This window comes from Siphateles boraxobius, unplaced genomic scaffold (assembly GCF_051911475.1).
Source record: "Siphateles boraxobius isolate OS27281-9 unplaced genomic scaffold, OSU_SipBor_1 56, whole genome shotgun sequence".
NCBI classification, from domain to species: domain Eukaryota; kingdom Metazoa; phylum Chordata; class Actinopteri; order Cypriniformes; family Leuciscidae; genus Siphateles; species Siphateles boraxobius.
In genome coordinates, this window is record NW_027509182.1 from 5,302,054 (window position 1) to 5,316,456 (window position 14,403).

Consider the following 14,403-nt stretch of genomic DNA (forward strand, 5'->3'; position numbering starts at 1 on the left):
GATAAGGTTCCCTTCACTTTTAGGCTTGTAGCCTGTAGTGTCCTCCACTTCCACTTCCTGTTTAATCAATGTATTTTATTAGAGATGCAGTAAAAGTCAATATGGAGACCCTGAAGGGACACTGTCCATTTTGTAGTGAGATAGAAAAGGAGGGGTCAATTTCGTGCTTTCAAGCCAGTGGAGGGCAGCATTGTATAAACATGCCCTATGGAACCCCAGCTGTCTACATACTGTAAAGTGCTTAAAAAGTTGTTGTCATTGAAAAGCATCTGTAAAGTTGCTGGGAATTCTGCCATACAAAATCTTTTCGATTGATAAAACACAACCAACGAGATTAATGTAGCCAACTAGACAAAGGAATAAAATATACTAGACAAAGGATTTTTTTCATACAAAGTTTTTAAGAGAACGACAAATAATCAGCAAACGTTGAACAGATTGTATCTTTGATATGTCTGATCGTCAAATTATTTAGGTGAAACTTATATAAGCTCATATAAAATAAATTCAATGAAATAAAGCATTTGGAATAAATGACAAATCACTGACAGTAAATGTAAAAAAGGGAAGTGTGCCGGATAGCTTTTTAATCTTAGACTGAAATGGCCTTTTAAACCAGATTAACAGAATCTTTAAAACGAATAAATAGTCCTAGACTTAGTCTATAGAGTTTAATAAGCTGGTTTCCTGGAGGAAGCTACTCCAGAACTAAATTGAGGTTTATACTAAACCTACCAGGGGGCTGATTTAAATTCAGATTAATGTTGTGTTTCATAGAAGACATATGGATTACTTGGACTCAGTTAAGATCAATATATACATGCATACAGTACATACGCGCATTTATATATATATATATATATATATATATATATATATATATATATATACATAGCCTATATACTGTACAATATTTAGATTTTTGTCAGAAAATAATTACTAACTAAAGAAAACTGCAACTAGTCACAGAATCTAAAATTATGCAAACTACCTTTGTATTCAAGTACATTTTAATCAATTATCTTAAAAGACAAAAGATGTCCATATTATTTCCCAACTACCCATTAGCACAATCTAAAATTATTGGTTCTGTTTCTTGATATGCCTTTATAATGGTAAGTCAGATCCCAGATTAGCTTAAATATTAATTTCTTCCCTTGTCTTATTTTGCCTGCTTTCCCCTTCCTATTGATGTTATATGAACAATGAGGCGGAGGGAGATCATGAAGCAACAATACAAAAAAATAATTTTCTTTTTTGTAAAGTCTATCAGGAGAGACATATACTCAAAGTCTTGCACTTCAGTGCTCCTTTTGTTATTGTTATTTTTCCATTATTTTCATTCATCAAAGTTTTAGTTAGGATTGTGTTGCACAATTATCTTTTTTTAAAGAATTCAGTTCTTTATTGTAATAATCATTGTATCATTAACTCAAGGAAAATGCATTAGAGAAATACAATAAACAGTCAGGCCGTGAAGCAACAACAACCTCCCCACACATATATTACCACCCCTTTCTCCCCCTTACACAAACAGACCCATTCAATGACTCACAAACATGCTATCATGTTGCACTGGTTGTGTGAAGCATGTACACATGCACATGTGTGTATGACTGCACGTCTGTGCGTGTTTTTGTTTTTGCGTGTGCGTTTGTCAGCTGCATTTGCCCAGCCTCGGAAGGAATGGCAGGACTCTGAGTTGGGGGACAGGCTCAGAGTGAACAAATCATGCTAATTGTTTTGGGAAGACTGTGAAAGTTAGACCCAAGATGAAGGCAGAGAAGGAGTCTTTCTCTTGGGCATCAGCTGCTTTTGCAGCTCCTCTCCTCTTGATCCTTCTGATTCACTCAGGTAAGAGGGACAAATGTAAATTTATATTCAATGACAACGCTCCACTGTTGGCCATGACCGAGAGCTTATGTCGTAGTGCTGGCTGCAGGTTAAAATAATTACAGAAATTATTTTTAGTTTTATATAGTCTCTATTCTCTATAAGATATGTCAAGGACTTCAATGTTATAGCATGTTTTGTAATGAGTAGAAACCAGAAAATAACCACCATATGATTGATTAGACCACAATATTCAGAATTTGGACACTTTTGCCACACTACTAGTGTATGAATTCCATAGCAGATAACAAAATATGAAATCAAGCAACAAACAGATAAATCTAAAGCTTTCTAGTTTTTTTTTTTTTTCAACTAGTCACCTTTTTTTAGCTTTTTATCTCGTAAACATTAACTGGTGTCAGTTTGATGGACGGTTGGCTTCCCAAATTGGTAACACTTTATTCGATGGTCTAATGAGTGTTAGTTGACTTCTAGTTGCAAAGTTACTTATAGTTAGTAAAAAGTCTAAATTTGACCGACGACATAAAGTGTTCTCCCAAATGTTTTTATTTTTTTGTTTGTGTGTGAAATATTTTTCTTTCTTTAATAAATGGTTTGATAACTGGATGTATAATGCAATGACATTCATTCATTTTAAGTGTGACTTGATTTATTGAAAAATTCCTGGAATATTGCTACCACACCCAACTGGAAATGAAAAAGAAAATTAGAGTAAAATAAAAAGATGCTGTGTTTATAGGTTTCTGTGATCTGTGAGTGTTAGCCTATCCGGATCTTCTGTCAGAGCAGATAGCAGCATTGAGACAATTAGTTAGAAGGACATAGATGTATGGACTACTGTACTTCATATTCCTATTTACAACATCATTAAACCCCATTTCTATCCTCACATCATGAATACTTTAGAAGCTGTTTGTGTTGTACAATTGGCCAATGTTGTCATCAGCAAAGCCACAGGAGGCCCGTGTGTCACTTTTCATCTCATCTCATGGATTGTTTGTCGCTCTGTGGGCCCTTTTCATTCCAGGAAATTGGGCCAAACAATTCAATCTTTTGTGTTCTCATCTCTGGCAGACCTTTCACACTGTAAGCAGTTACCAGGGAGATGGGCTGTTTCCACACAGGCTTTATTATGCTGGTTATCAGAGAAGGAGGATACTTTACATTAAATTACTTTAAAAGGCTTTAAAAAGTGATCCACTAAAAATATTGATTAAGCAAGAAGGCCTTCAATTGGTCAAATGAGACAGTAAGATATATACTGTATAATATTGCAAACTATTTTTATTTCAAATAAATGTTTTTTTTAAACTTCTATTCATCAAATAATCGTGTAAAAAATATCACTGTTCCCACAAAAATGTTAAACATCACTAATGTTTTTAACATTGATAATAGTGAAAAAATATATCTTGAGCAGCAAAATCAGCATTAGAATGATTTCTAAATGATCATGTGATACTAAAGACTGGAGTAATGACTTTTCAGAAAACAGTTTTTTCTTTTTATTATTGTAATAATATTGTTACGTAACTTGGTATATTAGAAACTCGCACGGTGAGGAATAATTCCAGGAAACAGTCACAAACACTCAAGAACCAGGAGAAACGCAAGAGAAAACCACACAAACATTAACAAGAATGGACAGAGACTGGGATAACTGAGGGTTTCAGTATACAAATAAAACAAAGGAACTTAATTAGTAAATTAACAGGGCACAGGTTAATTACATAACTAATTAAACAGACTGGGGAAAACTAGGTCACAGGACTAAACCAAAAACACATTGAAACATAGGAGACAGACCATACATGTAACAAGTATTTCACAATATTTGTATTGTTTTTTAAACAAATGAATGCTGCCTTGGTGAGCCTAAAATACTTCTTTTAAAAGCATTAGGAAATTTTACCAACCCCAAACCTTTAAGCAGTAGTTTTTATTGCTATAATAACTAGTTCGTTGGATTTTGTTATTTGTTATCTGTCTGTGAGCCTATCAGAACAGACTTGTGATCCATGTTTGGCCTGCACCTAGCCATTTGCTATGACATATGTGATTTGACTCAGAAATATCTGAAAGAGCTCAGTTGTAAAGGGTGTTTTAAGCTGTGCAAGTGTCCTGTATGAGGGTCATGGTGTTTTTCTGTCTGGGAAATGGATCGAATGAGTATAAGTATGGCTTAATTTGCACATGATTGCAGTGAAGTTAAACAGAAGGCAGTGAGAGGCCTTAACAAACTGACACATTAAGTGTATCTTCCCTGTATGTGTGGAAACAATAATAAAGGGAACGCCAAATCTACATGAACTAATGAACAATCATCAAAAGTGAACACATGTGGAATAAAAATGGAATAAAATGAATAAAATGGAAATTCATCAAATTGTTATTTATCTTATTGTGAAGGTTTATTATTATTCTTAAATAGCTTGTAATGTTTAATCAAAAATGTCCTCAACTGAATCTTTCTGTGAAGTAACAGACTTCTCTCTTTCTGCTGATGTATGCTGGACTTCTCCGATCATTTTGTCCAAAACTCTGCCCCTTTCTTGCAGTCGACCTCAAGCTTGCATTATGTCTCCAACCAATCAACACTGAATGCATAGAACCAAGTTCCCATCCTAATTTATTTTCAATAATCTGTTTCCCTCAGATGTACAGTTGTGGTCAGAATTAATGACACCCGTGGTAAATATGATCAAAAATGGCAGTTAAAAATAAATCTGCATTGTTTATCTTTTTAATCTTTCATTCAAATAAATCGCAAAAATCTAAGCTTTCATTGAAATAAAATAATTGAGAGTGGGGGGTAAATCACATTATGAAATAAATGAAGAGTTCAGATGCAAAAGCCTCTAAGTGCCATCTGAAATTTTCTTCTAGAATGATCATTTTTATCAAGCTCGTATATATAAGTTCAGTAATTTCACTTAAATGGCTATAAAAATTACCTATTAATTGTCATTTAAGTGCAATTATTGAACTTAAATTAACAAGCTTGATAAAAATTATCATTCAAGATGAAAATTTCGGATGGCACTTAGAGGCTTTTGCATCGGAACTCTTCAAACCTTTTTCTCCAAAACACGCTGGCCATAATTATTGTCTCCCTATTATTAAATACGTTTTGCAAACTCCTTTTGCCAAGATAACAGCTCTGACTTTTCTTCTATAATGCCTGATGAGTTTGGAGAACAACTGACAAGAAATCAGAGACCATTCCTCCATACAGAATCTCTCCAGATCCTTCAGATTCACAAGTTCCTGTTGGTGCTTCTTCTCTTCAGTTCAGCCCACTCATTCTCTATAGGGTTCAGTTTAGGGGACTGGGACGGTCATGGCAGAAGCTTCATTTTGTGCTCAGTTACCCATTTTCGTGTTGATTTTGATGTTTATTTTAGACCACTGTCCTGATGGAAGATCCAACCACGGCCCATTATAAGATTTATAGCAGAGGCAGTCTGGTTTTGATTTTTTATTTAAAAAAAACAGTTCTCCTGGTTTGGAGAACCAGGTCCCTTTTAAAGTTTCAGTCATGTCTGACAACTGAATATGCTGGAGTTTGTTATTGGAGGAGCGAGGAGGATTTTTCTTGAAACCCTCTCAAACAACATGTGGTGATGTAATTTTTTTGCAACGCAATTTTTTGAAACTACAAACACAAATACTGTGATAACGTTTGTTACGTACAAACGAAATTACATTTATGCGAGGGACCTGTTGCGTCATGTTTACATTACTTGTCGTACAGGTGCTTATTTGGCAAATGTGAGAAGATGGCTACAGAACAACAAAATATATGCTGCAGGGAGATAGAACAGGTATTAATTTATTTACATTTGTAATTGTTGCAAAAAATAATGCGCGACATTAAACTGTCTGACGCTATTTGTTGTATGGAAGGTTACAAGACGGATGAAACAGCAATTTTGATGTCTTGTCTTTACAGAAAACATGCACAGTTTTTAATATTATATCTTTAAAAAAAAAATATATATATATAAACGTTTGGTTACACACTATACAAACAAGGTTTAAATCATTACACAGACATCCTACGACGACGACAACAACTTTAGACGCATTTGTTGTTTAATTGGCTGACATCGACTGAAATGACTATTTGCATAAAAATCATAAAATACACTTACTTCTACTGTAGGTGACGTTGGATCGCCAACAGTAGGCAGTGATCCACACTTGAGGATTAACTTTGAAGCAAGACCTGCTTTGAATTGACCCTCGTTCACAAAACAGTCTGTCAGAAAATGATTCGCGCAAACATAAATGTATTTTGGAAGTTTAAGTGGCGCCTTTCCTTCGTAAATAAAATCCATCCACTGCGTTTTCAGTGGCTCTGATGTCGGAAGAAAGTGAAAACTACTATGTACGTTATTACATCCCACAACAAAACACTTATTTTTCTTAGAAGACATTTTCGACAAGGCAGCACAAATCGTCAGAACACCGGCTGTCGTTGAAACAATGGAGAATGGTGAACAGATCACCGAGGACGGGGTCTATGCCAAAACCACAGTGTCAATCAAACCACGTCAGTGGGGCTTGCTCAATTCTACGTCACATTGAGCCGAATCCTAGAACAGCTTGTTCTGAGACAGTGCTTATGATTTATTTAGATTGTAAAAAAAAAACACTGGGTGGATTTTTATCATTCTAGGGTGGTTTTGCTCACATACTGCCAACACACATTTATGTTCAAACACCATGTAAAAGTGAATTTTGCATTGTAGGTGCTCTTTAATAATTGCCGTGATAGTCAAAATCGGGATTTTCAAATTCTTTAGCTATTTTCTTACAGCCACTTTCTATTTTGTGAAGCTCAACAATCTTTTGCTGTACATCAGAACTATATTCTTTGGTTTTACTCATTGTGATGGATGATTAAGGGAATTTGGCCTTTGTGTTAGCAATTGTCAATAGCTAGACAATTGCATGTTCCTAGTCACCCTTGTGTGTTCAAAAAAAAAGGTTATTATTAATGGGAATATACTTCAGAGATATTTTGCTCGTAAAATGTTCTAGAGGTGCCAATAATTGTGGCCAACGTGTTTTGGAGAAAAACATTTTATTTCATAAAGAGATTCTGAATTTACTTGATGTGTAAATGTCATGATTTCACAACTGTGTTAAATAGCATCAGTTATTTATCAGACAGTTTAATAGTGTCCTACAGTGCACCTAACACAGGCTCAATCCTTCTGGAGGAGCCTGGGGTGAAGTGCTTTGCTCAGAAGCATAATGGCTCATGAGTCACTCCTTGTATGGATCAAACCATTACTCTTCTGATTACGAAACCTGAGCTTCATACAACTTTTACACCACATGACCATTAGTTGGATGCAAGAATGTTTGTGGCATGTATGATGCATGTTGGGGGACACAAAAAAATTTCAATTAATTGAATAGAATACTTTTGTGGGTTTGTCTTTGTTTTGTTTTTAGCTAAAAAAGCACTATGCAATTACAGTAAATGTAAGATTTTTGTATTTGAATTGCGCATGAAATTTCCATCCATTTGGGTTATACAGTTTTAACAACAAATTAATACACTTAATTTGATGCATATTTGTCAGTCATAAATAAAACAGGTACAATTTCTGCACTAAAAAAAAAACATGGCAATTATTTGCATCCATTTGATTTTAATCATATTTTTAAAATACATTTATTCAAATTGCCGAGAATCATCAGCATAAATCTGTCCATTGGGAATACAATTACATTTATTCAGTAAAAAAGTATGAACATGGTTAAAATATGCTAGCTATAGAACAAGCAATATTCAATTAGTTGAAATTAATAAAAACAAATTAGATTTACTAATGATAAAAATGTATAAACATAGTTATTGTGTAGACATTTAATGTTTTTCTTAGCTGTTCCATTTGTGAATGACTGACAACATTTAAGTTTGTTCATTTATTTGTTTATGTTAAAAATGTGTAATCCATATAAATGGACATTTTATATGCAATTCAAACACTTTTTTATTTTAACACTTTATTTTGCAGTGTCCTTGTTAAATATGTTACATGTACTCACTGTATTAATAACAGTAAATTAAGCATAAATACGTGCAACTAACGCTAAACCAAACCCAATCTTAAAACTATCTCTATAGTAGTAAGTACATAGAATAGTTAATTAATATAACTCAGTACTTAAATATATGCTTACACTGTAACAAGAACACCTAAAATTAAGTGTAACCACCTTAAATGTACGCATAAATATGTTTTGAGCGCAGTCAGCACAAGATCAGGTAATGTTTATTGACTTGATAATGATGCCATAGCAGCTGACTTGATCTTGTCACATTTTCACAAACTAACATTAATCTCATAAATCAGATGTTTAATAGATGTTCATTTCACAGCATGTGTTCAGGGGGTGAACATTACTAGTTTTGAGACGCTGATCAGAGGGACAGTAGGTGGAGAAGCTCTGCTCTCTGTCCGATACTCAAGCAGAAGTCTGGATCCTCCTGTAATCAAATGGCAGCTGAAGAGGGACAAACCTGTTACAGTGGTCCAGTCCATTGGCACAGAGATTATTGGTAACCTGCGGCCGGAATACAGAGACCGTATCCTTGTGTTTGAGAATGGTACACTGCTGCTGCATAACCTTAGGCTGTCTGATGAGGGCACTTATGAAGTAGAGATCTCCATCACCGATGACACCTTCACTGGAGAGGGCAGCATCGACCTGACAGTAGATGGTAAGACTCTAGTTAAAGAAAATGTAAAAAAGAAAATAAGACATTGTAAACATTTGGGAATCATTATGATCTCAATCATACCAATAAAATCTTGGCTGATGTTTTACCAGAGCCAATCTCTAAGCCACACGTCCACATGGTCACTTCCACTGTTCTGGAACTGACAGAGAATTTCACGATAAACTGCACCCATGACACGGGCACAAAGACCACCTATAGCTGGGCAAAAGGTGGCCATCCATTATTAAATGAGACCCGTCTGCTGCTGTCAACGGACCAGAAGGTCGTGACCATCACACGCGTTCAGATGGTTGATGATGATGTCTATAGCTGTATGGTGGAGAATCCAATTAGTAGCATGAGAAGTCTGCCAGTGAAACTCACGGTTTACAGTAAGAATGGGAACATTTGAACATAATGAATAATTATTAAATACACTGATACTGTATTATTTACTTTATAGATATGTTTATGTAATATTTGCAGTTATTTAAGAAACAAAATGGCTGAAAATTTTCTCGTTTCCAGAAAGGAGCTCCCTTTATATCATACTGTCTACAGTCGGCATCTTCGTCCTCGTCACCCTGGTAACTGTGTGTGCTTGCTGGAGGCCATCAAAAAAGTATAAAACTATTTTTCTTTTTTCACTCATCCATCATTAAGTTAATAATATTAGTGTAAATTAACATGTCAACATAACATGTCAACTTTCATTGTCAGATCAAAAAAACAGAAGTCTAAAACTATTATACCAAGATCCATTCCACAAAACCACCACATCAGGTATCATGACGTCAAGCCCGAGGGTATGTATTCAGTGTAATTATGTTGTTATTTAATATTGATTTGCTGTCCAAATGAAATGTTCATCAGAGTAAATGTACCCTGGGCTAACAAGCTTATTTTACTGATTTGCCTTCTCTTTGCTCATTTTCATTTGACCCAGTTTCCCCATGTGTTTCTTTGATTCATATACTTCACCTGGCCCTTGTTAATTAACTCATTAGTTCCCTCGTTTAGTTCTATTATAAATGCTCCCTGTTTTGTTCTGTTCATGGTCCTGTCTTGTCAGTTTTAGAATGTGCTATTCTGTTTCTTCAAGTTATCTCATGTGTGTTTCCTTGGTGGAATCAACAAGTAAAGACTACTTTGAGTATCTCCTTTGTCATGCTCCGTTATCAGCCACATACTGTGAAAGAAGACAGGACCAAAAGACAATGAAATTGCTGACCTGCAGAGTCTTGCTGAAGATCACCTTCTCTTCTCCCTCCAACAGAGCAGTAGGCCTCTGGAACAAAATGTGGAGGAGTTTTTGCATTGTTACAATCTGAGCTGGAACACTTATGTGCTCATGGCCTGTTTTCAGGAGGGACTGGGTGATGAACTGTATCAGTTTATTTCTCCTGGTAAAAGCAGCTCTTTTTTAGTTGAAAATACTAATTATGTCCTCTGGCTGAATGGTTCTGATTTCGTTATTGAGGAAATGAATGAGGACATTTCCAGCTGTCCTCCAATCCCACCCCGAAAATGTTTGGGCACTCCAGCCTCCACAGACCTTACCATCAGGACCTCCACTCCAGAGTCCACTCCCAAGTCCTTTCCAGTAAGAGAAATTCCAGAGTCTTTTCCAGTGAGAGAAATCCCCAAGTCTGTTCCATTGAAAGAAATCCCCTATTCCGTTCCAGTGAGAGAAAACCCCTGGTACGTTCCAGTGAGAGAAATCCCAGAGTCCGTTCCAGTGAGTGAAATTTCCGAGCCTGCCCTCCTGTCTGCCCTGGTGGAATTGAATAGGTGGTCCTTACCATTTACTATCATCCAAGTGGATGCTGCACACTGGTGGTGGTTGAGAGATTCCCTGATATGATTGTAAAGTGCTTTGGGTGTACAGTAGTACATATGAAAGAACTATATAAATACTTCATTCATTCATTTATGTTGCTGTTATTATGTGTGTTTGGGCCACACACACATCCACTCCAGCCCCCGGTCCAGTAAAAAAGTCCAGTGATGGCTCCAGCCCATGAGCCCGCTCCAGGGTCCGCTCCGGTTCACAACCTCATAGCTCCTCCCAAGGCAATATGTCCCTAGCCATAGTGGCCGAGCCAAGCTCCCGTGGCAAGACCACGGAGGCCGAGCCTTCCTGGCTCCCGGAATTGCCTGTACCTCCTTGGCTCCCTGAGCTACCAGCACCTTCCTAGTTCCCTGCACTGCCAGTACCTCCCCGGCCCCAGGACTTCCTGCACCCTCCCTGGCTCCCTGAGCTACCAGCACCGCCCTGGCTCACAGAATTTCCTGCACCCTTCCTGGCTCCCTGAGCTGCCAGCACCTCCCTGACTCCTGGCACTGTCAGTACCTCCCTGGCCCCCAGGACTACCTGCACCCTCCCTGGCTCCCTGAGCTACCGGTATATCCCTGCCTCCCGGCACTGCCTGCACCTCCATTGCCCCCCCCCCCGTTTTGTTCTGTCTTGTCAGTGTTAGTGTTCTATTCTGTTTCTTCAAGTTATCTTCTGTGTGTTTCCTTGCTGGGACCAACAATTAAGGACTTCTCCTTCGTCGCGCTCATTGTTATCAGCCAAATACCATGACAATATTATTTTAAATTAGATTTATGGCATGTTTGATTGTCCATTTATATATTTAGATAGCATAACAATAATGGCTAATAATGAGTTCAGGATACTGGGGCAATATATTATAATATCCATTAATTCTCAAAACCGTTTGTCCTAAGTAGGGTCACATGGATGATGTAGCATTAACTTTATATTATATTGCATGTTAAATTGTTCATTTATGTATCTAGATGATGTCATCCCAATAATGACTGATCATGAGCGGAGGAATCCTGTATCACTCTACATCTTAAAAGAGAAGGTATTATGACATCATTATTTAATTTCCTTCTTCCAGAACACCCACTTTATAGTTAAAAATAGTATTTCAAGTGGATGAGTGGTCCATTATCTCAGCAGAACTGTCTGTGAGTCAGAGAGCAAAGTTTGAACCCGCAAACACCTGACTGCTTCAGAAACATTTGTATTACACATTAATATTCATGTTTTACCACATATTCTAATATACAGTAGAATAGGTTATGATGTTATTACACCTGTGTTACAAGAATAGCCTGGACATTTTGCATGTCTTGATAATATAAAAGTGCAATGATGTAGGCGTGTGAAGACTGTAAATTCCTGTACTTGACATCCTCAGGATTCTCCTCCTGGTGAACCAGCCTCAACATGTGAAACATGCAGCTCCATTAGCGGAAGCCCTCCAAGCTACAGCAGCTCAATACCTCCTCCATCCGACTTGCCTGAGCCTCCAGCTCGCTCCACTCGCAGATACCCTCGCACGTCCACCAAATCCCCACCGCACCATCGCCGGAGGAAGGGACACAGTCAAAGCCCACCAGCCCCTTCCTCGCCCCATATCCGAGAGTCCAGTCGAGTCTCACAGCCCCCTGAGCTCTCGTCTCCAGCCAGGAGGCCTGAGGATATATCCACCTCTCCACAAGAACCCAGAGGCTCCCCAAAAATATAGATGTTGATGCACTGACCACATCTGCCAAGCCCACAGGCTGCAAAAAGTCAGATAATGACCTGCACAAATACTGTTTCATTAATGTATGTAAATATGTAAATACACATATGTCTATGCTGCAAAACTCTGCATTTCAAACTTGTTTAGCTTCATCATGTTAAGGCACATTTTATTTGAAAGCATATTGTGAATGTTGAGTTGATCTAACACACTATGGGCCAGATTTACTAACAGCTTGTGCCAGCACAAACTCTTTTAGCATTTAAAATCTATTGACAGGATTTAGTAAAGACACGCAGTGAAAAATGAGTGCTGGAAAGACTTGGACAGGGTTATTTTTGCGGCTGATCTAATTGCATATGCATTTGTTGGAGTTACTGATTTAATTTAGGCTTTTATACACATTTAAACATTAAACAGCGAACATAAACAGAAGCTCAACCGAACCTGCTTGACGCACAAGAACAAAACTCATTGGTTCTTGCAGAAGCTCAAACGTACTGCGTAACACACGAGAATTAGCCTCATCGGTTCTCGCACGTCAAGTGAACATGCTTGAGCATTTACCATGTGAATAAAAGCCTAAATTCAATCTGTTCATATAAAGCGATCGTGTCTTTTTGGAAAATTTTGACTAAACCCCTCAATTTATATGGATTTGTTTTACAATCTCTTTATTCATCAAGCTCAGATTTCATCAAAAATATTTCTATTTGTGTTCTGAAGATGAACAAAAATCTTATGCATTAGAACTTTGCACTCCCATCGTTTTTTTTTTTTTTATTAAATTTTTTTTGTATTACTCTTTCACGCTAATTTGTCCTCTTTAGTAAATCTGGCCCAAGGTCTCTTCACTCTCAGAAATGTCTGGGTACTTTAATGTGAAAGGGGGTGTGGGAATTATATGATTTGAGGTCAAATAGGGATGCAAAAAACCGACAACATAACTTGATGTTATACTCCGAGTATAAACGATACTTCGATGAACGATGAGCGATACTTCGACATTTTGTTCTACAACGTAAATTACACACACCAAAAAATGTGAATTTGAAGCTGTTATGTTTATTTTTGAAAACATTTGTTTCTCATAAGTAACTAAATAAGACAGTTTGGGGTTTGAGTGTGTGTAATTTACGTTGTAGAACAAGACCTCAAAATATCGTCAAGTTTTGGTTACCACAGGTTTTATTTTACTCACAAAATGACAAAAAACCCATTATAAAACCTCATTGGAAAATATCGAAGGAACCACCGGTGAATTAGTGTGGTAATTCTGACATCACCTGCAAAATTATCTGCTAGTCTATCCCTTAGGCTTTAGTCCCAGAATAAAATATGTAAAAATATATCTTAAAATATGTCAGTGCCATTGTTTTGTCGCAAGATGCATACCAGTAAGGCACAATAGTAAAAATTACTTAAAGTCTATACCGTAGCACTATAGCAACACACTAGCAACCAACCTGAATTCCCAAGCCATAGAGCTATCTACATAGAAACCGCATTAGCGGCTGTTACAATGGGCTGCTATATGTAAGCCATCAGCCATATTGGAGCGGTCCGTGAACATTCGAGAGCAAGTTGACTGACTGTCTGCAACCTTAGTTAGACGCATATATGAATATCTATATATGAAATAGACTTTAGCAGATGTTTTTGCTAAACAAACACAATACATCAAGACGAAGGCGTCAGCTAACACGTTAAAAAGTTACCATAGTAATAGTAAAAACATGTAATATTGAGTTAATACATATAAAAACACAAACCAACACATTCTCACCGGAGAAAGTTTATCCCATTTCTTCAGGAATTTAAATCTCGGCGGTTTCAAAACCATAAGCTGCGCAATGTTGTGGCATCATTGATTCGTACTGTGAGTGACAACACGCTGACCGTTGCAAGATGGCGGCTCGCTGACGTATCTCACGGTCGAATGTGTATCCTACTTACATATAGCTATATATGTCCCAAGCAATTACCTACAAACCACCCAGAACACCCTAGCAACCACCTAGCAAGATCTGCATTTAAACTACTCAATTGAATAAATTGTTTACAATTGTTGTAAACTCCAGGCTAGGCTTTGTCAAGCCAACAGTGAATGTTTGTCTTTCCTTTTTTTCTTTCTTTCTTTCTTTTTTTTCTTCATTTACTTAAAGAACATGAAGAGGCCTGTTTTTATTTTGGTGAATGTAAATGACAAGTAGAGTTGATCTGTGAAGAAGATGTTAAATAAAATATTGAGAAAGATCAAAA

At 37.0% G+C, this 14,403-nt stretch overlaps 1 protein-coding gene across 1 annotated transcript; it reads left to right on the forward strand.

Moving 5' to 3' along the window:
- Positions 1 to 1,531: 1,531 nt before the first annotated feature.
- Positions 1,532 to 14,403, forward strand: hepacamb (hepatic and glial cell adhesion molecule b). Its single transcript, XM_077206533.1, has 7 exons — positions 1,532 to 1,854; positions 8,255 to 8,596; positions 8,707 to 8,988; positions 9,125 to 9,218; positions 9,317 to 9,402; positions 11,402 to 11,472; positions 11,812 to 14,403. The coding sequence occupies exons 1-7, from the start codon at positions 1,773 to 1,775 to the stop codon at positions 12,139 to 12,141; spliced, it is 1,287 nt and encodes a 428-aa protein (XP_077062648.1). The 5' UTR covers positions 1,532 to 1,772; the 3' UTR covers positions 12,142 to 14,403.

Bases quoted from the DNA above. Each gene is read 5' to 3' on its own strand.
- hepacamb (XM_077206533.1), top strand. From the start codon at position 1,773: ATGAAGGCAGAGAAGGAGTCTTTCTCTTGGGCATCAGCTGCTTTTGCA. The intron at 8,989-9,124 runs GTAAGAATGGGA...TCTCGTTTCCAG, and splicing joins AGTGAAACTCACGGTTTACA to AAAGGAGCTCCCTTTATATC. The intron at 9,219-9,316 runs GTATAAAACTAT...TTTCATTGTCAG, and splicing joins TGCTGGAGGCCATCAAAAAA to ATCAAAAAAACAGAAGTCTA.